At 35.2% G+C, this 26,251-nt stretch overlaps 1 protein-coding gene across 1 annotated transcript in view; it reads right to left on the reverse strand.

Annotated features, from left to right (window-relative positions):
- LOC135330346 (gamma-2-syntrophin-like) overlaps positions 1-26,251 on the reverse strand; it is a 185,073-nt gene that overhangs the window by 97,145 nt on the left and 61,677 nt on the right. The window contains exon 2 of the mRNA XM_064523522.1: positions 23,939-24,076. Within this exon, the coding sequence (XP_064379592.1) occupies positions 23,939-24,076 (138 nt within the window). The remainder of the gene's footprint in view (positions 1-23,938; positions 24,077-26,251) is intronic.

Below are 26,251 nucleotides of genomic sequence, written 5' to 3' on the forward strand. Positions count from 1 at the left end.
ATCAGTACAAAGAAGATAAGAACAGTGAAAAGATCAAAAATAGAACTCTTCTGAAATTGCCAAAGGATGTTATTAAATTTCTCATATTATTCCATATGACACTATCTCCCAGCAGAAGGATCACTACATTTGCTCTTTCCATCAAATATACTGTATGATTCTTGGTTGTGCTTCTGCCCCAAAATATCTGCATGAATTTTCTTCTGAATTTAATCGGTATCTTTCAGTGCACTGTGAGTCTGTATTACAGACCAGAGGATGCTTTCTGTCCAGCTGCTTGCTTCTTCAGCTTCCACACTAAAGCACCATGGTAAAAGCAAGCTCCAAACCCAAAGTCCAAAACACCATCCATCTTCAGAAAGATTTCAGGTGGTTCTCTCCTGAACAAATGATCTGAGTGAACACGTATGGTCTAGGTCTCTAATTTGCCTGCATGGAATAATTATAATTTTTTTCTTCTACCTGGACTGTAATGGTAATAAATTCAAATAGTATCTTCCATTTAATTAGATTTCTGAAATTCATGAAGGAACTACGTTCAACCAGAGGTAGGTAGAAGAAAGAATAGGAATTGTTCATATCAGTGGTATCCTAAGGCAGTAGTATATTCACTGAAATGTTACATGGAAGAGATGATAATTAAAACAGTATACTGCATTTTGATACCTTTCTCTATTAAGATTAAAGTATGTGAATGATAACTGTAATACTACAAGTTCACTGAAATTACAGATTATGGTTTTCAGATTTAATATCGATCTTTTGTTTCATAAACTGCAAAATGCACCTTCCAAAGTGAATATTGATCATGAAATACATACAGAACTAAAGTACAATATCCAGAAACATCTTTACAGAATCACAGAATGGTTCAGGTTGGAAGGGACCTCTGGAGATCATCCTGCTCACGCAAGATCACCTGGAGCACATTGCCCAGGATCCTGTCCAGATGGCTTTTGTATGTCTCCAAGGATAGAAACTCCACAACCTCTCTGAGCAACCTGTGCCAGTGCTCTTGTCACCCTCACAGTAAAAAAGGTTTCCTCCTATTCAGATGGAACTGCCTGTGTTTCAGTTGTCTTTCATCCTGTCACTGGGCACCACTGAAAACAGTCTGGCCCCATCCTCTTGACACTCTTCCTTCAGATATTTATACACATTGATAAGATCCCCCCTCAGCCTTCTCTTTCCCAGGCTGAACAGTCCCAGTATATGAGAGATGCTCCAGTCCCCTCATCAGGGGATTTAGTAAGCCTTTGCTGGACTCACTCCAGTAACTCCATGTCTCTCTTGTACTGGGGAGCCTAGCACTGGACACAGTACTCCAGGTGTGGCCCCCCCAGGGCTGAGTAGAGGGGGAAGATCACTTCCCTTGACCTGCTGGCAATGCTCTTCCTAATGCAACCCAGGATACCATTTGCCTTGGCCACAAGGGCACATTGCTGCCTCATGGTTAACTTCTTCTCCACCAAGACTCCCAGGTCCTTCTCCGCAGAGCTGCTTTCCAGCAGGTCAGTCCCCAACCTGTACTGATGCATGGGGTTATTCCTCCCTAGGTGCAGGACCCTGCACTTCCCTTTATTGAACTTCAGGAGATTCCCTCTACCCATCACTCCAGCCTGTCCAGGTCCCTCTGAATGGCAGCACAGCCCTCAGGTGTCATTCACACACACACACACGTATATAAATATACACATATATAAAGCCTCATTTCAGGAAAGTAAGTAAGTAAGTGACTGTGCAAGTCTGGAATTGGGCAGCTAGTTCACTCTTTCTGTTTTTTTAGCCAAATCAAATAAATGAAAAAATTTTTTATATCAGCCTAAAATGTGAATACTTTGGTTTTCTCTCTAAAAATGTGTTTTGAATTCATCAAGCTCTTAAATCCTATAAAAAGAAAATTAAAGCAAATGCCACAACAAAACATAATTTTCAAGTGAAACATACAAATATTTCATTCCAATTTTTCTTTTCCTGCGGAATCATTTATAAATAATTTTAAAGCATACAAATATTTCCAATATCTTCTTAAAAACATTTCTCAGATCTGATTTTAAGTAGATGCCTGTTCACTTAAGCAAACAACTAAAAATTAAGCTTGTGCATCCTTCTACTCAAAGAATTCTTTAGTTACCTCAGTAAGTCCCTTGTTTCAGCATTTAACCCTCAAAACAAATCCCATTATCATATATTACTCTAAAGCCTCAACTGTAGAATTAATTTATCCATACACTTTTCACTAAACATATAGTGACTCCATATCATTGCAACTTCAGTATGTGCTTAATTATTATTTTGAATAAAAATATATTCTTCAATCAGAGATCAAACTACTTGCCTCTTCTTGTTGATTGCCATTAAACTGTTCATAGAGATGTTCTTTCTATCAACAGGTAATGAGGCCCCTGTTGGTGCCTGACTAGTCTCAAAGATGCAATACTGAAAAAGAAAAAAATCCTAAATGCTAAGAATGTTCTACTCGGTCCTGTCAAACCAAACGTAGTGCTGGAGGCGTGGATCTAAGAGCGAGAACACTGAGTAGATGTTATCTTCAGATACCTTTAGCTTTCCAGTAATAAAGAAAAATAACATGGGCAAAATAATTAAAAATAAATAGAAGAGAATAAGAATAATCCTGCAAAAATATTAAGTCAAATATGTGACACTAGGAAATAGTGTACAGATATTAAATAGCGTGCAAGTTCTAATGTCTTATGTTCAAGTAAGGCCTTTCTTCTGTTCAATGAAGGACTCATGTTCAACCTCCACCTTCATCAGTGCAAGGTGTAACACAAGCTTTTGATCCACTCTGACTTCCTTATGCACACAAGCACCTCCATCTGGGCTTAACTCGTCCTTAAACTTGACCTTGTTGGCCCACTGGAGTCAAGCTCCTGGCTTCTGGCCACCGACCCATTCAGACTAGCCTTGGTTACCTCAGCTGTACTACCTTTGTGAATGACTGGGGTCAACTCTGAAAAAATACTTAGGGAGGAAGTAGCACATGTGCTTCCATATTAAACCATCTTTGTTTGGCATCTATGTGTAAACAAACTAGTCACCATGTCCATGTCCACCAGACACAAAAATATGACTTTGTTTTTGATCAACTAAAACCTTTATTTCACCTTGCAAGGTGCTGCCTATCTTTGTGTAGTTCATTATTCCCACCTACGTGCAGTGGTTCCACTGAACTGACCCTTTCTTTTTCACAGTTCTACAATTTTTCAAGATCGTTCCAAATTCTAACACTACCCTGCAAAGGAGGTTTCTTTTGCAAATACTTGTCAATGTAATAATTAACTGGGTTGGATTATACTGATTTATATCTGGTGTTATCACAATAAAAATCAACATTACAAATCACTCTCTGTTTGCTACTAGGCACAATAAGTCATACCATATGGCAATGAATTACTGTGTCGGGAAAAATATGCTCGGTTCATATTATTTTATCCTCTGGGTTATTAAAGTTAAGTGTATCAGTAGATTTCCTATAACATAGTTGTGTTTTTATGATTAATGTTAAATGCTATGTTTATGACACAGTTGTGTTTCTGCTGTAAAAAGTGTATTTTCTAAAGCTAATATTGACCAGTAAAATTTCAAGTACAGGTCTTAAAGACTTGAAAAGATTATAGATTTTAAATTAAGCACAAAGACATATGGAGCACTTGGACATTTATAGAAAGGCTTAAAGAAAGTGTGATGCTGAAGGAATGATCCATAAATGTATTTTAATTCTGTGTTCAAAGAACCTTTAATTTTCTCAAGAAAAAACAATGTATACTATAGTACTATATATATGAAAATATGATATCTGAACAAGCATATAAAATGTCTTTGATTTTTTTTTTTTTAATTTTTAAAAGTTATTTCTCAAAGGTACCCTAGAATCTGGGTGATCAAGTTCAGTTCTGAGGTATGATTCAAGACTGACTTCACAGGCACTCATTTAATTCCCTTACCATAAAGGTCTTTAACACTGAGAGCAGAACACTTTTATATTGTGAATTCTGCACACAGATTTTTAATGTTTTTTTTTTCTATTACTGAAGCACTATTCTTCCTAGATGGAAATTTTTACATCCTTTTGCTTTGACAAATGTTTTTGTGAGAAAACTATATGAAGAGATTTGAGATGCAAATTTTTACAGCTGAATTATTTTCTCTAGCTGATCATTTTTCAATTGCAAATACCAATGTTTTCTAATCCATATCTTCAGGCCTATGTGAATTTTCTTGCAGCATATGCTTCTCATGATTATTTTCTTGCATTTTCTGTTGAAGTGCATAAAGAAGATAAACATTTATCAATATTTTTCTATAGTAACCTATCATATGTTTAATACTATATTGAATTTGACATTTCATTCATGTGTACCTCTCAGTGCCTGACACCATAATAATGGAACATGTATCTTTACTTCATCTGTTGACAGTAATTAATAGTTGAGCAGGACTTTTTTAGCAACATGCTGAACAATACTGCATATAATGTCGATTCTCAGCACCTACAACAGTAACTACTGAACATTTAAGGTAAAATATTTTTCTTTTTATTCTGTATATCAGAATCTCATATGAGATTACTCTTACATGTAAATTTCTGATTGGGCATTTTATGATTTCACTAATTCAGATAAATGTGAATTTTGATGTTCAACAGTTAAGCCCATACCCAACACGTTATTTATTTTTTCTAACACTCAACTTAGCAGACTTGTGACAATATTGACTTGGGGGAAAGGGCAACAGTAAGTCATACATTTCAGTTTGACTTTAAGAGGGTAAAAACTAAAGCATATAGTTAAAACTTAAGAATACTTCCTTGCATTTTTAAAGTTTATCTTTTCTGTTCCCATGAATATTATACTACTCCAGTCTGTGCTAAAATGGAAAAGTATTCTATCATGACATATGATAACTGATTTAATCAAAGGCGTGTATGAATCAATCTCAGACTATATAATTCAGCTTTAGTGAAGTATGTGCTGTTTCAGATTATTTCATTGATTCTTCATATTGAATTGAATCAAAACTTTTAATCAAAATAATCATGTGTACTGAGAAAGCTTGGATCCAATCTGATTGAGAATACATGGATATCTACGTTTTAAATCATTGACTCATTCCCAAGAGCCATTTTTCTATGACATAAATCCTACTCGCTTATTTAATTTTTTTTCTTTCCCTGCACCTATACTTATCCCCTCTAAAAAAATTATCCCAATATAACTCATTGTACAGAAATGATGAAATAAATTATTTCAGAGTTTAGATTACTTGAGCATTATTTGGCAAGAAATGTACATATGCTGCAAGGACAGCTTTTGCCTTTTTATAATAAAAAAACAAGCAAGATATTGTCTATTGGCATTTTCTCCATTCAACTATAACTAATACACATATTTTATACAGTTGACAGATAAATTTCAACTGATAATACCGATTAGATTATTCAGTTCAGAGCCCTACAAAGCACTCTACTCACATAATAGTTTGTTATAATTTTGATATTTATATTTTCAGAGCTTATAGCATAGCTCATTATGTAGCTCCAAATACTCCTATTAAAACATACTTTGACATAAGTTATTACACATGTATCTTTTTTTTTTTCCCTAGTAACAGCCTTTTAAATTAGAGCTACATTTAAAAAATGCAAAGGAACCCTCTACATGTAAAGATGTTCAAATTGCCAAGTCAAATACCAAAAGCTGGACAGTGTCATTATCAAGATCATTTAAACAAACTCATCTCAACTGTATGCATAAATCTGTCTTATGAAACAGTATTGCTATTACGTAATCATATATCGTTCGCTATGATCATGACTAATGGTCATACAAGACCAAATCCTACCTCTGATTTTCACTGAAAGATAGATTTTTGTTAGTGATTTTCAATTTTCCAAAAACTGAAGAGTGTATAATTGCAGAAGAATAGAAGAAAGCTAAAATTGGGTCAATATTTAAAACATTTATAAATTCATTATATCACAGGGGCTTAAAGGTCAGATGATCATAATCTGTCAACCAACCACCTGTTCCATTATAGAATAGCAATCAACCCAGCTCATAAAAATTTAAAGGAGAATAATTTTATGGAAAACAGAGCTTTTCAAATTAAATTAATATTTGTTATGCAGTTTCCAGTCTTAGTGACAGGTACCAGTGCTGTAATAACCCACATAAGGCACCAATCTGACACCACAAAAATATTTAATGAAAAAAATAAAACTACGCAAAATAATATGGCATATTTTAAATGCATTTAAACTGGCTAACTAAAAGATTCCAAATCAAAATTTAATTAAGATAAAGTCATCATTAAGTGGGTATGCTTCTGGTAGGGTAGTGACAGTCCCTGGATTATTAAAAAAGTTCAAAAAATTAGTGATCTGAAAGAAAATCTAAATTAATTGCAATAATGTTTGTAGGTGACACAAAGTGAGAAGTAATGATCACCAGGACAGATTCTGAGTACATAGTTATTTTGATGATTTGTTAAATTGGAAGTAAGTTACAATACATATTTTAATACAAGCAAATAAAAGATAAATTCTTCTTGTAACAAGGAAAACAAATTCCATAAATAAATAGAGCAGAGCACTCTATCTGGAAAAAGGTGATTTTCCAAAAAAAGTGAGTTCTACTGAGTATGAGAAAAATCTGTGTTCCTAAATAAAACCACAGCCAAAAGCACTAGTGTAATCCTACATCATTAGGTGACTATTAAGCAGGAATATGGACACTTAAATTATTTCTGTATCTGGCAGTGGTGCAAACACTTGAACAAATACAGCAAGTTCTGATAAGCTCATTTTGAAAATGATAACACACAAACTGGAGAGGCAGCAAAGAAGAGCCACAAGAATGCCAAACAGCTTGAGAGGTTTGTCTTGTAGTGAAATAGATACCAGGACTTGAACCTATTTAGCTTTTTTAAGCATATTTCAGGGATGATCAAGCACAGTTTTAAGCAACTTCCTTGGCAGAAGAGTGAATCTTACAGACAAATATAGTGCAAATTTCAGTGACATGAAGTTGAAAATAGACACATTCAGACTACAGACACAACATTTTAAACCTTGCTACCAGGGTAAACCATAATTGGAATTTAAAAGAGTGAACATTTTTTAACAATAATATGGCCTTTAGACCTTAAAATGAAATGATATTTCTTTTTTTATCTTTCTTTAAACCATGATCTATCATGTTATTTCATGAACACAGATTTAATTCAGTTCTAAATGCAGAATTATTACAATCCTCATGGGCTTTTTATGGTACTATCCGCTACAATATCTGGGTTCACCCATAGAAATAAAATTAGTTAAATCTATCACAAGTAGCCTCATCCTACAGAGTAAGAAGGGAGGCACCTAAAGATTAAAGTACAATTTATTCTGTATTACTAATGCAAAATGCCTATATTTTTTTCTAAGTATTTAATATTTGTATGAACTTTATCTGTTTAAAGAAGATATGAAGGCAGAATTCATGCAAGATGATGAGAGTTATGCAATTTACCATGTTAGTATCATATGTCTGAGTTCCTTCCGCACGGGAAAGACAGCATATATACATGGTTCATTACAGAGACTTTCAGGAACATCATATAGCAGGATCCCCAAGTCTAGTCTCATGACAGGATGCACAGGTTAGTGATGCGGGATGTAACTCCACTGGTAGTTCTCCCAGTGGAGGATGGTCATGTATTTTCTTGCTGTGAGAATCTTTCTTAAAACTGAGATCCTAGATAGTTGAAACAGTGGTAAATGACCATCAGGCAAATAGACAGGTTTTTGACACCAGGGAGAAGACTCCAGAAAGTCTAGTCAGTCAAGTGCAAGGTGATACATCTCACAGGAATCTTGCTCAGCCCAGAAAAAAACAGGAAGGAGTCTGCAGGTTTGATATACATGAGTACCAACAACATAAGGAAATTCAGGAAATAAGCTCTAGAGATAAAAACTAGATTGCAAGGAAGTAAGTTGGAGACCTGCACTTCTATAGTAAGATTCCCCAAAATGCTTCCAATACTCCCCACAGGACTGAGGAGACAGACAAAGCTCTAATGTCTGCCTGAAAAGATAACTCAAGAAATATGGATTCAGATTCATCAGAAACTGAAGGAATTTTTGAAATAAAGGGAGCCTGTTCAGGAGGCACACACTTCATCTGGCCTGTAAATAAGCCAAAGCTGCTGGTACTTAAAATTCAGGAAGGCTGTAAGTGAAATTTTAAACTGTAGGGCTGGGAAAGAAGTACAGATGAACATTATTGTGGACTATGCTTGTATTATGGATATAAGCAGAGAAATGCTGTATGCTCAAGTGAAGGGTTTTTGGAGAGGTAGAAGACGACTGTAATGCCAGGATGAAAACTATACATGAATATACATACATATAGTAAAGGTAAAATAGTCTGCATGAACAGCAGAGTAGAGGGTCTGTGAGAAAAAAGAGCTTAGACTCAAAGAAAACTAATAAACCAACTACCTCATCAAATAAAACAGAATCTCTATGGATTCCAAGCTAAATACAAGCAAGACTGTATATTACAACGATACGAGTCAACTAGGTTGACAACAGTAACCGAGATATGCAAAGAGGTGATGAAAATGAGAAATATAACACTGATGACAGATTTAAATTAACCTCATGTAGATCAGACAAATATCACACCAGAATATAACACAGTCAATAAAATGTAGGTGTCTATCAGTGACTGCTTCATGGAGCAGCTGCTTATGGAGCTCAAAGATTAGATGCAACACTTGCTCCTGTCTTGAATACCACAAAGGATCTACTCTGTAGCAGCAACCACTGTGTACTTCAGATTCAACATCTGCAAGAGCAGCAAGTTCAAAAATTCCACTGCAATTTTGATCCCAAAAGAGGAATTATGCAAAAGTAAGGAAGTTTGGTAAAAAGGAATATAAAGTTGAATATTAAATCTTCATAGGCGGTGTGAAGACTACTTAAGGTTACCACGCTGGAAATGCAGAGCCACTGAATGTGGCTTAACAAAGCTTAACAAAGACAAAATGAAAGCAGCATGGCTAAATAGCAGGATAAGAGAGGTTATCAGATGTAAGGAGTGGACATCATATTGAAATGAAGACAAGAGAAAGGAACATAAGCAAATGAAATATAAAAACAGAATTAGACATTGGAAGTAAAGAGAGTTCAAAAAACAACTGACAAAAAGAAACAAAGAATCAAAGAATCAAAGAATCAAAAACAATCAAAAATAATAATAAATATTCAAATATATCAGGAGCAGGAGGTCTGCCAAAGAAACTGCAGGGCCAATTTATGATGAAGATATAAAGGAGTACTAAGAGAAAATAAAGCTGTTAGAGGGAAGATAAATGAACACTTTTCATTAGGGCTTACTGTGAAAGAAAATAGAAATGTTCCTCCAAGACTCCTTGTAGCACAAATGATATATGGATCTGTATGATTCTGAAATAACTTTAGGAGCAAATTGACTAAATAACATAGCAAATCACCAGGGTCAGATAGTGAGATTATCTTCACTGCTTATACCTGAGACAAGAAGGATGAGTGAACTTGGAATATCTGCAGAAGGATCTCATGAAATAGTAATTATAAAATAGCAGATAAAAGACAATAGTAGATAAGTGTTAACGAGAGAGACTTTTTTCCCCCACATATATTACTTTTATATAAAGTTAGGATTATTTCTAAATCAGTTATTTCTATAATGGAGTCAAACCTTGGGGTTAAAATAGATAGTTCCACAACAACATCAGTTCAGTCTTCAGCAGTGGTCAAAAACACAGATCAAATTTTAGGAAGTCTAAGCAAAAGAATAGAGATAAAATATATAAATAAATATATGTGTGAGTGTGTGTGTGTATACAGGTATGTATATATACAGGTATACATATATGTAAATTATACCACTGTAAAATTCCAAAGTTCACCTATCCTTGAATTATGTATACCAATTTGGTCCCCTCATATGTAAAACTTCTGGAAAAGGTTTAGAGAAGGCCAATAAGGATGATGGAAGGACGAAAGAGCTTCTGTACAAAGAATAACAGAATAGCCTGTAACTCCTCAGCCAGGAAGAGAGATGGACTGGGGATCAGGAGAGTCTTAAAAAAACACAAGTGGCATGGAAGACAGTGAATAGGAACCAGTCTTTATCATCTTCTGCAATACATGAATTAGGAGGCATCAAATGATACTGTTAGGAGCTAGGCTCAGATTGAACAAAAACGGGTGATTCTTTGTGCAATGAGTAGCAGATCTATAGCGTCTGATGAGAAAAAAATTTTGGATGCTGAAAATCTAGACTGGACATGGAAAATAATTCTGTTAAGAGCTAATACAAACTACATTTTGCTTCGGAAAACCCTGAATAACTTCAGGCAGGGAAAGTGTTAAGAAAAGCATCATACATTCCTGCCCTATCCTTATCCTTTCCTAGGGATACATTAATGGCTACTTTTGAAAAAAGGATACTAGACTCAGTAGATCTTAGGTCTGAATCAGTACTTATGCAGACAAAATTTCACAGCAATGAAACTTGAACAGAAAATTATACTAGTTTTGTATGCAGTTATGAAACAAAATTCTAATACAAGAACTTCATGCCAAAACCAAACTCTAATATTTGTAAAAAAACAAATCTTCTGAAGACATAAATGATAACTTTATGCATGATGAAAACCTAATGTTTTTGTATAATTCAAATATAGAGACAGCTTATTTTACCTCTTAGTTGCCTGTATGTTATGTATAATTTTTCTATTCAGATTAATTTATTTATGGTTTGAGGCTAAAGTGAGGCAGACATCTGTAGCTGTCTTAAGAAACAACCACAAAAATATAGCGTTACAGTTGACTGTATGATAACTGTGTAATATTATTTCTGTATAGGCAAGGAAAACTCTTTAGAAAGTGTTACAAATTATCAATCTGAATCTGAACAGAAAATCTGAAATTAATACTATTTTGTTTTTAACTAGTGTTTTACTAATTATATCCTTTAATAATTTTTTATTTATTAAAGCCACTCATTCTGAAGGTTTCCAAAGTACTCGATGTGTACACTATAAAGATCACTTACTCAAATTGTGCTACAAAGCAGAAGTAATTCTGTACCTCTTACAGCAGATAGCATAACAGGCTTTTGGGTCTCTGGTTTCTAGGAGATTAGAGGAAGAATAAGTGGACTGCATGGAACTTCAAGGTGCATTTGAGTAGACAGAATGTAATTATTAAAACTGTAATTGTTCAGGATACCAATATGAAACATTCCTACCTTTGTGGGACCTTTTATTGTTGCAAGTAGACAAGGATTCAATTGTCCAGTTTTCCAAGTGATACTGGCTGTGTAATACCTATCATTAAGAATTGGGTTAACATTTTGGGAATGATATTAGCTAGCTTCTAAGCTTTAAGAAACAGATTAAATTGACCAGTATCAAAAGTACCAACATAAAAAGAGAAAACAGATTTACCTAAGTGCATGGTAGGCAGAAGCAGTTCTGTGACTGTATAGCCTAGCTGTTTCATTTTGACTTAGTTTACTGTGGAGAAATGTATATTTTGGAAACAGGCTTTTTCTTTGAAAAGTTAATTTTAAAAAAGAGTAGGCCAGTAACATTCTCATTGTTATAAAGTTTTAGCATTGTATGGTCAATACTTCGTCACAAAATTTTATAAAATTAGATGTTCAGTTTTTCCCCTAAATTTACAATCAAGGAATCTTTTAGAGGGAAGCGCAGAAATACACACTCACTGCCAAAGCCCAAATAGGACTATAATTTTCTTAATATTACAGAATAATGGAATTTGCAAGATTAAGATTACTTCTAACACTTTTTACATAGCCCTATAATAATAACAAGAGGTTTCAAGGACCAACATATCTATCATTTCATAAAAAAGTACTGCTACACAGAACTGGAAATTTCAGATGACAGGCAAAAGCCTGTAACAGATGGGTAAGACAAACAAATGGAGAAGTTGAAACAAAGCCTAACTCTGGGCGTAAATCCCACTGCAAAATGATGGGTTCCAATCTTGATATCTCTACTAAATCTGCTATCTGTTTCTGGAAAAACTGAAATCATTGAAAGGTCATAAAATGAAAAGTTAGAAAATGTAGGTGCATAAGATGAATTCTTCCTGTGAATTCTATTTAAGGTTTGAATAGAAATAAAATTCCTAAACACTGTCTCTTTGGTCCAAGAAACCAAAGTCGACTCACAAGAATTAGCATATAGGGATTGTGTGCAGATATGAATGTTGTCTGTGAGTTCATTTCAATTTTTGCGCTTTTGTTCTTGCTGCCAATTAGATATCCAGTGTTAAAAAGCTATTTCCTGGAATTTTATAGGTGCATGGTAGAGAGAACTATAGGATGGACAGGACCCTCTGTGAAAATGAGTCCAGCCACCTGTTAGGGCAGACAGTCAGAGCACAGAACACAACCAAAAGGGTAAATAAAAAAAGCATCTTATTGGTAAAGCCAGTATTTAATTAAAAAAAAAAAGTCCTTTAAATGCCTTTAAATGAAAATGTAGCTTATGGGGGGGGGGGGGAGGGAGGGGGAAGGAGTAATCCAGAAATCCAGTTGTACATGCCTGAATAAAACCTTTGTCTTGTTCCAAAGCATGGAAACACTGGAGTTCATGGTTGTTGACCATGAACAGGCTTAGATATGTTCAAAGACAATGCAACTGCATTTAAGGAAGCACTTTGCTTTTCATGAAAGACTAACATCAGCAGTCATCACGACAGAAGCAAAAGCAATTTCTAGGCAAAAAAAAAAACCCTTGTAGCTGCAAAAGTGAAAGGGTGGAGTTAAACTAAATTTTGTGGTTAGAAGTAATATTTAGAAGTGATCAACTCGTTTGTTCCTCAGTCACTATCATGCTCATGGAACAACATTTGTTCTGAAGGGAGGCCAGAGCACAACCAGTGGGTTTATATCTTGTCACAGTACGTAGCTCAGAGACAAGGGCTTTATTTCAGAACAAGATCTTGTTCTGTGCACAAGGGCAAACAACTGCAATGCATAAAAAAGCTGTTCACGATGTGAATAAGCAGAAAGGATTTTGCCCTAACCTAAGATGCTGACAGGCACAGACCACAGATGAAATCAGACTTGGGCAGGATGCAGTTCAGTACTTATGTCGCTTTCAACAACCTGTAGCTCTCCAAAGCTTTAAGCATGAAAGCAGTACCAAAAATATAGTTGTTAATTAAGCCTGCATTTTTTTGCTTAGATGTAGTCCCAAAAGGTTTTAGAAGCCCTGGGAGAGAGAATTTCAGGGAGAGACAATTTCAGGAGAGCTCTAGATTGAAATAGCACATATAACTAAACAGATTGGGGAGCTTAAAAGATCTCAGTCATCAATATTGAAACAGACAGCAGCAAGGCAAAAACTTTAAAGAACTCCAAGAATGATGCGAGAATATGTTGAAAAACAAATGCAATGCAAACTTGAAAACATAGACACCAAATAGAAGAGCAAGAGATCAGTAACTAGAGAAGAGACTAGTTGGTAACTGGAGGCATAAAGTGGAGGTTGTAACAATTTCCATTGCTACTGAAACTATCCTTTAATACTATATATTTTTCAAAAAGTTTTTAATCCACTTCTGAAATCTTTCTATGTCAGGAAAAACATGAATTACCCTCCTCATTTTAAGTGTATTTCCCTACAAATAAATCATAAACTCTGGCTCACAGACCTAACTCCTGAGAATGATATAGCTGAAAACAACCAACAGCTTTAATAAAGTTTCTCAAAGAACATCGAGACCTGCCTTATGATACTTTTTAAATGTAATTTGGAGAACTATGTGGTCAAACACCTGTCTTTTAGTTATGAGATAGCTCTTGACATAGGTGACCTATTATGTTCTTTTAAAACACAATGGTTTGATAGAAAAGTTTATCTCTGCATGTTGATGGATACAAATATATAAAAGACTTTTCTAGAGATGTGAATGGAGCTTAAGGGCCAATGTCAGCAGCCAATTATAGTTCTAATTTTTGGTGCTGCTTGCTGTCTGTCACTGAACAATCACAGAATTCAGTTTAGTGTTTTGTAGCAGGATTTTACATCCACCCATCAATGTCTACCCATTTTGTCATCATTACCAGATTGTCAACATCCAGCACTGGCAGTCGAGGAAGGGGATCCTTCATTATGAAGAGTATTCTATTTGTGCGTTAATGAACAAGGGGAGAGATTTCATGAGGAGGTACTTTAAGCTTTCCACACAATTTGATATAAAGGGATATATTTGGGAGAAGATTCAGTATGTGTATATATATATACTGTGTGTATATATATAGTACATATATATATATACTGTGTGTGTATATATATATATTCAGCATATATATATGTAATGATCCTAGGTGGCTATAAAAGTAATATACACAAACATAAACACTTGGAAATTTGAGTTCTTTCTAAAAAAGTACGCTCATACAGCAAAGAAAGGCCTTCTAGAAAAGGAGAAATAATTATTTAAACAATTGTTCGTCATGCAATCTATTTTGTATCCAAGATAAATCGTAACAAGGCTAGGAGATGCTAGCCGGCAGTCATGACTATTTGGCAGTTGGCACTGGTTGTACTATAGTTAGAAAGAAGCAGACAAGAATAAGGGAGTAATTTTAGGGTAAACAACCTGGTAATCACACTGAAAGCCGTGAACATGCCTTTGCCACAGCATGCAGAACCTTCCAGAGGGGCAGGCTGTGTGTGCCCCCTTCCCCAGCAACAGCCAATCGCCAGGTGACACGGGAATTTGAGCCAATCAGAACCAGGCATTTTCACCCATAGCTGAGAGTGCTGAGGTTGCCGCGTGGACCCAGCAAAGCGCCCATGGAGGTTGCCGGAGTGCCCAAGGGCACTGCCCCCCCCCCCCCCCGTGTCCTCCAGGGCCACCTGGTCTGCACCGCCAGGGCACAGGCAGGTCATAGGAGAAATGTCAACATTTGGCCTGCCCAAACTCTTCCTGCCACCTCCTCCATTGTAAGGCTGCTGTGTCACTTGTCCATATATCTGTGATTAAACGTGCTTTGGTACCTGAGACCATCTAGCCTCCACATTGCCAGCTCCATCTCAAACCATAACACACTATTAACTTAAGCAAGGTAAGTGGCTAAACAGCAAGCTAGGAAAATGCAAGCAAGGAAATCATTCACTGCTGCATTGTTCATAGTAGTTCAAAGTCTTTGTTGTTTTTATTAGATAAAGAAACTTTATTCCCAGTTCTGTGGTTGTAATCTCCTCTACTGGAAAGAATAACCTCAAAAGGCCATCTTAGATGTTGGAAAGAAGGCACCAAATTTTCTCCAAGTGACACAGCAGGGTGACGATACAAAACAAAAGCCAGCCTTAAACAATAATGCAGAATTTACCAGCCAATCCCTTGGGAAATATTCAGGGGACAGGAAGAAGTGGAACAAAAAGGTACAATAAGAAGAGCTAAAACAAGTCTGTAACAAGTCCCACATGGGTGCAAGGAAAGAAATAGCATGATACAAAAAGGGATAAGAAGATGAAGATACTTAAGATATCAGCCAAATCTTTTCTTATTGCTGAAGCTGCCACAGGAAGTTATAAGATAAAAAATGATTGAAGAGACAGATGCTGTGAGAATGTAAAATGTAAACGTAAAATGTATCACCAAATGCAGACATCCAGGGCAGAACAAGAATATGTAAAATCCTTTGGTGGGGAGATCACTGCAGACAAGGATTTTCTCAGCTACACCCCTCCACCTGTTCAATCCCAGAGCTTCCTCAGCATATTGCTCTGCATATATTTAATATTCTGCCATGTATTGAGATTTCCACCTACACTCACATAACCCTCACTGCTCGCTGATGAGCAGCACACTTCCACTTCCTACTGGATGCAGTCTGCCCTTTGCCCAACACTCTTGCTAGAAATAAGGATTTTAAACTACAGAAGGGACTGCATTTGCCAAAATTCTATCAAGGTGGAAGTCAGAAGAAAAACTATGCCTGGGAGAAAGAGTGTACATGACAGCTGTAACTAGAGATGGTACTGGATTATGATTTATCACTGACTAGTATAGGCACCCATGATAAGGCTAGTAGACTTCACATATCATTCAGCATTTCAGAAGAATTGCAATGCCAGTATCTAGGACTGGATTAGAGAGGTTCCTTGTTGCAGTACTTTGTAGTCTGGGATCAAAAAACAAATTATTAAATTTAATTAATTAATTAAATGCCAAAAAACACTGAATTTTGATTGTTTCCTTACTGACTCCTGTTACTACTTACATATGTCCCACAGCCTTTATGAAAGACCATGAGTATCACAAATCTTAAGAAAACAGTGAAGGTTTCACCTAAATTTCACAGCCACTTAAGACTGAATCTGCCATATTCATGTATTTCTAAGGGTTGTTAATACGGCTCTCTCGGGAACTGTAACCACCAGCACCTTACCCTTAACTAGGTAAACTGTTATATGATGCAATGAAAAATAATGTAAAGGCTCTTCCATGTATTGGAGGAGGGTGGAAATCAAAGACCGGTTTTACAACAGAATGTGTTATACTGTTGGTTGTAACATGTTTAGCCTTCAGCAGAAGCTTTTTGCTCAAAGGCTGTCGGTATAAATTTTAGCCCTAAATCCATGTGATTTTTAAAATACTGTTTTATAGTCTTAGAAATAGTTTTATAGTCTTAAAAAGACACTGTAACTTGTCAGGAAGTGGAATAAATTAAGCAGAAAATGGAAATACAGGTCAAGAAACCTCAATAGAGAGAAAAGCATGCAGTAATCCTCTATGGCAACATGTGATGCTTCATTCTCCAGTGCCATGAAAAGGAGGTAAGCTGTAATAAAAGACAGGTAAACAGAAAGCAAGAGAGTACTGTGAATATAAGAGATAGTTGGAACTTTTAACACAGGTTTTTTGTTTGTTTGTTTGTTTTTTTGTACAGGATGTCATCTTTACCCCAAAGCAACAGGAAAAAAAATGCAGCTATAAAAATTGACTGAGGCATGCCAGGACCAGTAGAGGTTTGTACAGAGGCAAAGCAGATCTTTTCACATGCAAGCTGAGATCTGGGACAGCTGTAGATGATCCTTGCTAAGTGTAATAAGGTGTTTTTATCAGTTTATGTTGTTATAACTATTTCCATTACTGCAGATCAAAGTCTTAGTTCATTTTTGATAGAGTAAAACGAAGTCACTCATTCTATTTTTAAAGCCTGCCAACCTAAAGGAAGATTATAAAGAAAACTGAACCAGACTGTTCTCAGAGGTGCACAATAAAAAGAGGAGAGGCAACAGTCACCACTGGCAGCAAAGGAAATTCCAGTTGAGTATAATGGGAAATAATTTCACAGTGAAAGTGGTTAAGTACTAGAACAGGCTGCCCTGGTGAGAGATGGTGGAATCTCCATCCTTGGAGATATTATAAACTTGAGTGGACAAGGCCCCAAGCAACCTGAACAAACTTGGAAGCTATCCTTGCTTCCAGTGGGAGGTTGCACTAGATGACTCCACCCCTATCTCAGTGGGAGGTTGAACTGGATGACTCCACAGATCCCTTTCAATCTAAATTATATTGTGATCTATTCTAATAAGGATGAGTCTGAGAAACCACAGTGTAGTTCATTCTCCAGGGTGTGGTGATCATATTACAGATTTCTCAGTGACAATATTGGTTCACAAGAATCTCCAGGAACTCCCTCACTGAGTTGTAAGATTAATTTGGGACAGGAGCTATCTTTGGTGATAAGAGAAGATTTGAGACTTGGACTGATCCCAGACTGTGAGAGCAACAATATAGATAAAGGCTGTGCAGATCATCTACAAATCTGGATTTTCAGAGTTGCTAATTGTTATTACATATATGGCCCCAGTGTCAATATATAGTTATATTTCTTTCTTTTTCCATTAAGAATAAGCTGATTTCTTTCAAGTAAAAAGACATGCTATAACAAGAGTTACAGCTGAATCCTTCCAGAACACAGCTGTTCTTTAGCTGAATAATTTCAATGGCATTCGCTGTTACATGTTGGCAGGTGTGAAGGCAAAGATGAACAATAGAGGCTGTATCCACCGGTGTCCTGTTCTATCACTAAAGATGCTTATGTTTCCACACAGTCAGATATTCTGCATCTAGCTATCGAAGATTTTTAACTGTTGCACAATCTTTTGCAATATATACAGTAGCAATTTACCAATCCTGACAGTTTGTCATGGCCCCATGTACAACAACAGATTAATTTAAATTTTAATAAAGGATGCATATATCTGTCTGCCTGTTTGCCTGGTTAGCAACACAGAAATACTGATACTGTATTGCTCTCTTTTCTACCTTGTTGGTAAGGGCACTTAACCTCAGCTAGATTCTGACCATATCTCAGGGAGATTTTTTTTTCAGGGATATCTACAGTGTCCCTTTTATTATTCTCCTCTGTACATTTATTACTATTTTTGTCAATGCTAGTTACTTTTTTGCCTTTAATAATAAACCAAAGTTATTTTCTGTTTGTCATGCTGATGAATACTCATATTTATTATTTATTTTGTGATATAAACTTCTAACTGTTCTCAAAGTGACAGCAACAGGAGCTTATGATCTTTAATAATATATCCTAAAGCATTATTTGATATCTGTCTTCTAAATATCTAGGCCAGCTTCCCAGAGTATGGAAAATAAATAACAAAAGGCTAAATAATGTATTTCCTCCATACAAAAAAATCTAATTTTCAAAAAGAAAAGTCTTTCTTTAATCACCAGCTTGATATTTCCAGATAAATAGAAATGTTAGTTATTAGCTCTTATGGCAGAATGGGCACTGGGCAAACAGTAGTATTAGTAGTTACCTAGACAGAAATGTACTTGGGGTATAAAGAAACTTTTAATGCAGACCTATTCTCTAGAGGTGTGCTAAAAGAACGTTCTTTTCTGTCCTTATTAGCATCTGAGTTATAAAGAAAAAAAGTCATAGCAGTCTCATCAGAGATTTAAACAGTACATTCAGATGCTTGTTTCTTTCTTTCTTTTTTTTTTTTTTTTTTGGATCAACAAAACAACCAGTCTTGCTATTTTTTGTCCCTATTCACCTACCTTATCTCGATGTGGCAAACTCCAGCTAAGACAAGACCTGTGAAACTGGATTGTGTGCCCAGAATGTGAAGCTTTTGTTATTCTAATTATATTAGTCTCCCAAAAGCCTCTGAAGAGTCTTCTTCCAATTAACAAGCCAAGAGCCTGCATCAGAAACCTATTTGTTCTACCACTGATCAAGTCAGAGACAATTCAGCTCTGTGGGAGGGACTGATTAATAGTGATAAAAAGCTAAATGCATTTTTTTTTTTCTTACTTTGCAAGTGGACTTCGCAGGGAATAGACACAGAAAGGTAATAGAAAGGAAAAGAAAAAATGTTTATGAAAAGTGGAGAGGCATAAAACTGGGCTGACAGCAGGAGAAGTAAGATAGCACTTACTAGATAGTAAGATAGTGAGGCACTAGCAATATATGGGAAACTGATTTTAACAAGTGGACAAGCAAAAAATTACAGAAATATCACATCTTAGTAAAGCACATCATATTATGAAAGCATAGAAACAAATGCCGTCCTGTTTCTCCTTTAACTGATAATGGATTCTTTCCCTAGCTACCATACAACCAATTTGCTTCTGTGGGTATTGTTAAACTATTCATCCTGAAAAAAAATTACCTGTTTTTCTGTCAGTATTTTCAAATTTTGCTTCTATGAATGATTCTCCCATACATTCTCCTTTTTCCTACCAATGAGAACCCTGTGAAGTAAGTCACAAAGACTTGTTTGGAGTGCTTGGACTTTCCAAGTCTGAATGACTGAAACATTTTGTTGGAAGGAACACATATTTAATAACATATATAGAGAGATAATCAAATAATATATAATCAAACACTGAGAACATATTATTTCCCACAGTGGTTCCACTTCTGGAAGGATTTTTTTACATATTTAAAAGCCATCTTTTCTATTGTGTAGAATCTGGTATCGAAATGCAAAGACAACTCTTTCTTTACCTATTTCTTCTATACATACCTTGAATTCCACAAACCACATTCCTCTCCCTTATTATTTTACATCCAAGTCAAATGTCTAGTGAAATGGGCTAGTGAAATGGGATGAACTGCCATCAAATTACAGAAAACCAGCTCTACATTTTCTCATGAACAGGTGAACAGCTTTCTCAGTGTTTAAAAATGTATGGCAGAGACAAAATACGAAACAAGTAAAGGTCAAGATGATGCTAGTAGAAGTAATTTACTCTTAGTAGTATTTTACAGTGAGAGGACCTGCCTTTTATCTGTACAATCAATGTGAGATGCTTATGGAGCAATCTGTGTTGCTGAAAGTCCAACCCACCCCAGTGGCTTGTGTAGTCCTCTGTATTGCACAAGCTCAATGAACTGGTCGGCCCCATGGAGGCTGGAAGTATATGAGAAAGAACTGATAGCGGAGCAGAACAGGTAACATGGAATGCTTTCCACAAAACTGGCTAGAGAATTAAGTACTGTCACAAGTAGATACAGAACTTTCAATATTTTCCCATTCACATATTCCACCTACGAAAAGCAACTCTAAAAGCAGAAGTTTTTTTCCTCCTACATATCTGAGATGATTACATAAAGAAAGCAAATGAGTTATTTCTGTTTTTGTTATAAAGGAAATAGTGTGATGAATGGCTGTGTGCAAAATACAGATTAACTATGAATAATAAATAATAAAGGCAAAGTATAGAAAGGAGGAGAATAAATCAGTAAGACAATGTGATTGTCTATAACTGCTATAGAAATGCCTTTCAGGTTACAATTTTCTATTAATATATTGAATTATACATAGTCATATAGAGGACAAGCAAAATTATTTTCTTGAAACACTTAAAACATTTAGCTCTTCTGAATTTTTCTTCAAAATTTTAGAGTTAGCAAAGAGAGTGCTAGAGGACTTCCAGCTATTTCACCCTGATTTCAAATTCTGCCTTTGAGTTCCTATATATTGGTAATTTATATTCTGTAAAAACTAAAATGCTCATCTTTACATTACACTCAATTGGCATTTATTTTAAAAACTAATGCTCCAAAAGTTTCTATTTGGTCCAAAGTAAACCAAAGCAAATATTGCCACGAAGCCTTGATTTAATCCATTTTTCTCATTTGAGTTTGACAACAGAAACTCATGCAGATTGAAGATAACACTTTCAAGAAGGGACAACTTGAGAAGATCTTGAAAGGCCCACAGAAAAGCAACAGGTAAGAGCTTTGTAATTTACATTTTAGAGTCTTCAGCAACAAAACCTACAAAAAACTTGAGGAAAACTTAAGGATAACTTAGGATTAATGTAAACAATCAATAAATATTGTAATAGTAATAATATTGTAATATTATCATAAACAAATGATAAAGATTAAGATTTTCAAAACAATTCAGTTTTTCAATTTATAATTTCTATTATATAAATTCAATGCATTTGTTTAAAAAACCCCCCCACCAATTATAGCAATATGGAGAAAAATAGTGAGAAAAATATTATCCTGTCCATTAAAGAAAACAAGGAAAAAGTTCAGCCGTAACATCAAAATAACATGTGAAGATGAGAATTAAATGAATTTAGAAAAGTACAAAGCTATAGGCTCTACCACAGTATAGGCAACTGGACAGGTTGAGGAAGACCCAGTTGTTTGTGTATGATCACCTGATGTTTCAGTGTTTTCCTGGAAAGGTCAGCTTGGCAGAATTACCATGTTGCCTACAAACAGTGCAATGAGGAAGAATTCCTTCTTAATGAACTTCATATCTAGAGCCACATAGTACTTTGCAACTCAAACCTAGATTGCCATCTGAACTGTATATGAAACTCCCTCACTTCTACACATTAATGCTACTTCTATATACTGGAAAAGCTGTTTACTTTCTGACGTAGTCCCAGGCTATGCCCTTATCTCTAGGCTTACCTACTAACTTACCTACCTAATTGTTACTCGTCATGAAATACAACCTAGGATCTTCAGCTCATTTCGTACACAGTGGCTACATGTCAGAGCTCTGGTACACTACATTGACTCTTACTTTCCAGAACTTTTTTCAAAATCCTACTTCTTATCTTAAAACTCCAAGTATTATCAGAGCCTGTTTTCCTGTCCTGTCTTCTTCCAGGAAATGCTACTTAGGGGACACATAAAATGTAGCAGTAAAGTGCATCAGGCTTGCTTTTTTGCTCAATGAAAGATGATCAATACAGATACAGATTTGATACTTCTTTTTTTTCTCAGATGCAACTAGCCTGTGCTAATTCAGTCAAGAACTATCTCAGAATAGGATGAATTTCTATTCTTTTTCAATGAAAGAAAATTTATACAAAAGGCATCTAGATGCCACCAAGACCAGAGCCATCATGTATGCTTGTATGTACAGACACCATGAATTGCAGCCATAAAACATTTTACTATGACTTTTGTAACCACAGTTTGCATACAACTTCTCAGTGCTACCAATAATGTCTGTAGTTAAAGTCTGCACCTTTTCATGTTTCTCAGTGAAGTGGAAAGTATACACAAGCTGACAATTTTTGGCTCAGGCTTATATTTATTTCAGCAAACCAACCGGAATGTGACATGCCTTTCACTTCACTAAGTGTTCTTCCACTAGCTGCCCACTGATGCAGTCTTTTTGCACATTTTTAAAAGCAAGTCACGTTCCATTGAATTACACAGACAAGGTTTGAAACCAGTATATAGTTTCTAACTTCTAAAAGCTGTTTGTTTTTGTGTGATATTAAACAAAAAATACAGATATTTACTGTAGCAGAAATTTATGTATGTATGTGTTACATAAGCAGGCTCTCACTCTCGCTCTCATATGCACACACATGTATACGTGCATGCGTGCGTGCGTGTGTGTATGCATATACAGATACCCCTATATACTTTTAGGCTCTTAATCCTCAACAGGATATCATAAACTTACATGATAACTCCTAGTGCTAGATTTTATGTTCAGATGAAATGTGCCATATAACAAATAGACAAAAGACTCCCTTTTTGCCCTCCCTCTGAGGAGGCTGCCATGCATTGTTCTAGCGAATACCAGCATGGTTCATGAAATTTATTTTACTCAGTAAATTTGGGATATCTACACTTAGATTTAAGAGGAACACTTTCATATGAGGAAATAAAAGATGCTATTTGAAGATGTCCAAAACACAGATGCCATTGTTGTACTCATTATACAAAATGTCTCTAGATTTTCTAGCAACAATATTAAATGGTGATACAGAAGACTTTTCTATAGCTTAAGGACACCACATGCTTTAGAAAAACTTTGTAACTGAATTTGGGTAAAAAAAAAAAAAAAAAAAAAAAACACAACACCATATATATGCTGGCACTGAGTAAGCTCCATCTGTGGCTGAAGAAGAATTAAAATGAAGCAAGTAAGTATCTGTCAAGTGTTCTCCCAGCCAGCTCTATGCCCTTGAACAGACAATTGTTGATACTTGATGCATCAATGAAGAAAAGTCCTTGTATTAGTTTACTCTTAAAATGCTTTCAGTTGGAAATACAGCTTTTTCTTGCTTTTATTTTTTTTCATTTAATAAGCTAACGATATTTGGTGGAAGAATACTGTACTCTCAATATTTATAGATTTTTAATTTCTTGTAATGTCATGTCAGAATAAAGGACACATACCATCTTGTAGATAAAAAAATAAGTTCTTACCTACAAGAATCCAAATACGCACAAAAGAAATATTGATCATTACATATTTTCTATTACCGAATAACATATCTCGCACTCCAATAGCATATTCTGATCTCTGTAGAAGACATTAAAATATACAGTCAAAAACATAGAAATCTAGAAGCACTTACATTTGCACTGTGATCACTTCCACTAACACAGACGACATCTTGTTTTTGAATTGTTAATACCTCTTTTGTAAGCTTCAGTCGGATGTCATAGGCATTTTCAGATACTTCATCATACAACAATGCAATACCAGTTTTAGTCTGTGAAAACAAGGCACAGAAATAGAAACAAAGATTTTAATTATATGAACACTTCATAATGATAAAAAATAACCTCTATCCGATTCAATACACAAAATGCATATAAATAAGCATTCTTTATAAAAAGTGGAAAACTGGTTTGCTTTTTAGGCTTCAAATGGATTAAACATAAAAAGCCTCTTCTGTACTGTAAAAAGACAGCTAAATGGTCTTTGAAGTAGGTATTAATATATAAAAAAATATTCCCCATTGTACTGTTCAACAAAGGATTTTTTTGCTGTAGAAAATTCTGTTTATTTTTAGTCATACAACTTACTATTAATTTGTATTAGAAGCAAAATGTATGTACATACATATATATACATGTATGTATGCACTTTTCAGTTTCAACAAGAGGTGGAAGTGTAATATTGTTACTGACTCAAAGATGTTCCTTCCACTGTCTCAGGAAAAAAATCTGTATCCTTCATAAATGCCACCTTTAAGATAGAGTTCTATTGTGGTACAAAACTGTTTTCATACAGTAAACCACACATATACACACTGCAAACATATAGGTGTTAAAGGTTTCAATTTGTTTAAGTCAAATGGACATGTATTTCTGAAGTTACATCATCACCAGAATATTACATACTAAAGTCTATCGGTAGTCAAGTATGTTTGTATTAAAAAAAGGTAAAATCTAAAAGATAGCTTGTAGCCAGAAGAAATGATTATCCTCAAAGTTCTCTACATGACTAATAGAAAAGAAAATCTGTTTTGACTTTTGGTTTTCTTACATATGCACAGATTTCCTACTAAACTGGAATTCAGAATGCTATAGTTAGTTGTTAAAATAAGCAGGCTAGTATAATTTCAGAACTTTACAACTGTTGCACAGAAGAGAAAGATTATAGCACCTGTTCTGAAAACAGATGATCATATTTGAGAGTAATATTTGTTTATTAATTTGTATCTGTAACATCAGACCACTGTGCACTTTCTCTGTGCAAGTGAAGAAATCAAGCACAACTTAAGGTTTATAGCTACAGTGTTGTTTTTTTCTTAAGACTGTTTTAAATCAAGTCATTCACCTTCATATTTTGTTTTTATTTTGTTAAATAGCAGACTGAGTAAAGAACAGAGTAATGGAATTAAAGAAGAAACATGCCCTGTGCACTGGATGGATGCTCCTCAACTGATTTAAAAGTAAAATAAAAAAAATGGCACATAACCTTAAAACAATATTTTCATTACTATAAAGATTAAGCAGAGAGCTCTTTGGTGATTGTTAGTAAAACCTTTTGGTCTTTAAAGGCGGGATCAGTTCAAGCTTAGGGCACTTATATTTTGATGTCATGTAGCTCTATGCAGAAAGAAAGTGCCAAAGCATCCATTATAGTCCACGGAAATGGAAAACCGCCTAGACAGCAATTCAATATACCCTTACATAGCAGTTGCTCAGTTGAATTGCTCATAAGGTTCTCATTAGTGCCCCATGTAGGCCACTGCTGCCATTTAACACACTTAGGATATCCAAGACAATCTAAACATGTATGTGGCCCTATGGGAAACCCAGGTGCTTCTAGCTGGAGGCTTGGCCAGATCTCCATGATTATAATGACATGCAGACACCTATCATACTAGTAGATATCTACCTGTAGATATTTTAAGCTTGAAATTAATCTCGCCACAAAGGTTTACAATGTAGAATTTCCCATCTAGGCCAGCCATTTGAATTCCGTAAAGCCAGTGGTGAGAAATAAACACTTCCGGAGCATGATTTATCTGATCTCTTCTACAGACCCATCTAGAATGAAACAAATTGCATCATAGCTCTCTATTTCAACTTAGAAAATAAATATAAATGACAACCCAGACACAGGTGTCTAATTCTGGACAGATGAATCTTGTCCCTAGTGTCTGCTAGGAATGCCTAAAGGAAAAAAAATGTTCAGTGTCATGTGTAAACTTTAATTATTCTCGTTTGTTTGTAAACTGACATTACTTTATATTCACAAACTTTCAACATTTTAAAATTTCTAGTATGATCGGATGATTTATCAATACAATTTTATAAATGACAGGATATGAAAACTGTGTCAACACCATCTCCTTAACAGCTACGGTACAGAAGAGCAAATATTTTCAAACAGTAGAATTCCCTTGCAAAATCAGCTTACCCAAATTTTGCTC

The sequence above is a fragment of the Dromaius novaehollandiae genome, chromosome 19 (assembly GCF_036370855.1).
Source record: "Dromaius novaehollandiae isolate bDroNov1 chromosome 19, bDroNov1.hap1, whole genome shotgun sequence".
Classification (NCBI taxonomy): Eukaryota; Metazoa; Chordata; class Aves; order Casuariiformes; family Dromaiidae; genus Dromaius; species Dromaius novaehollandiae.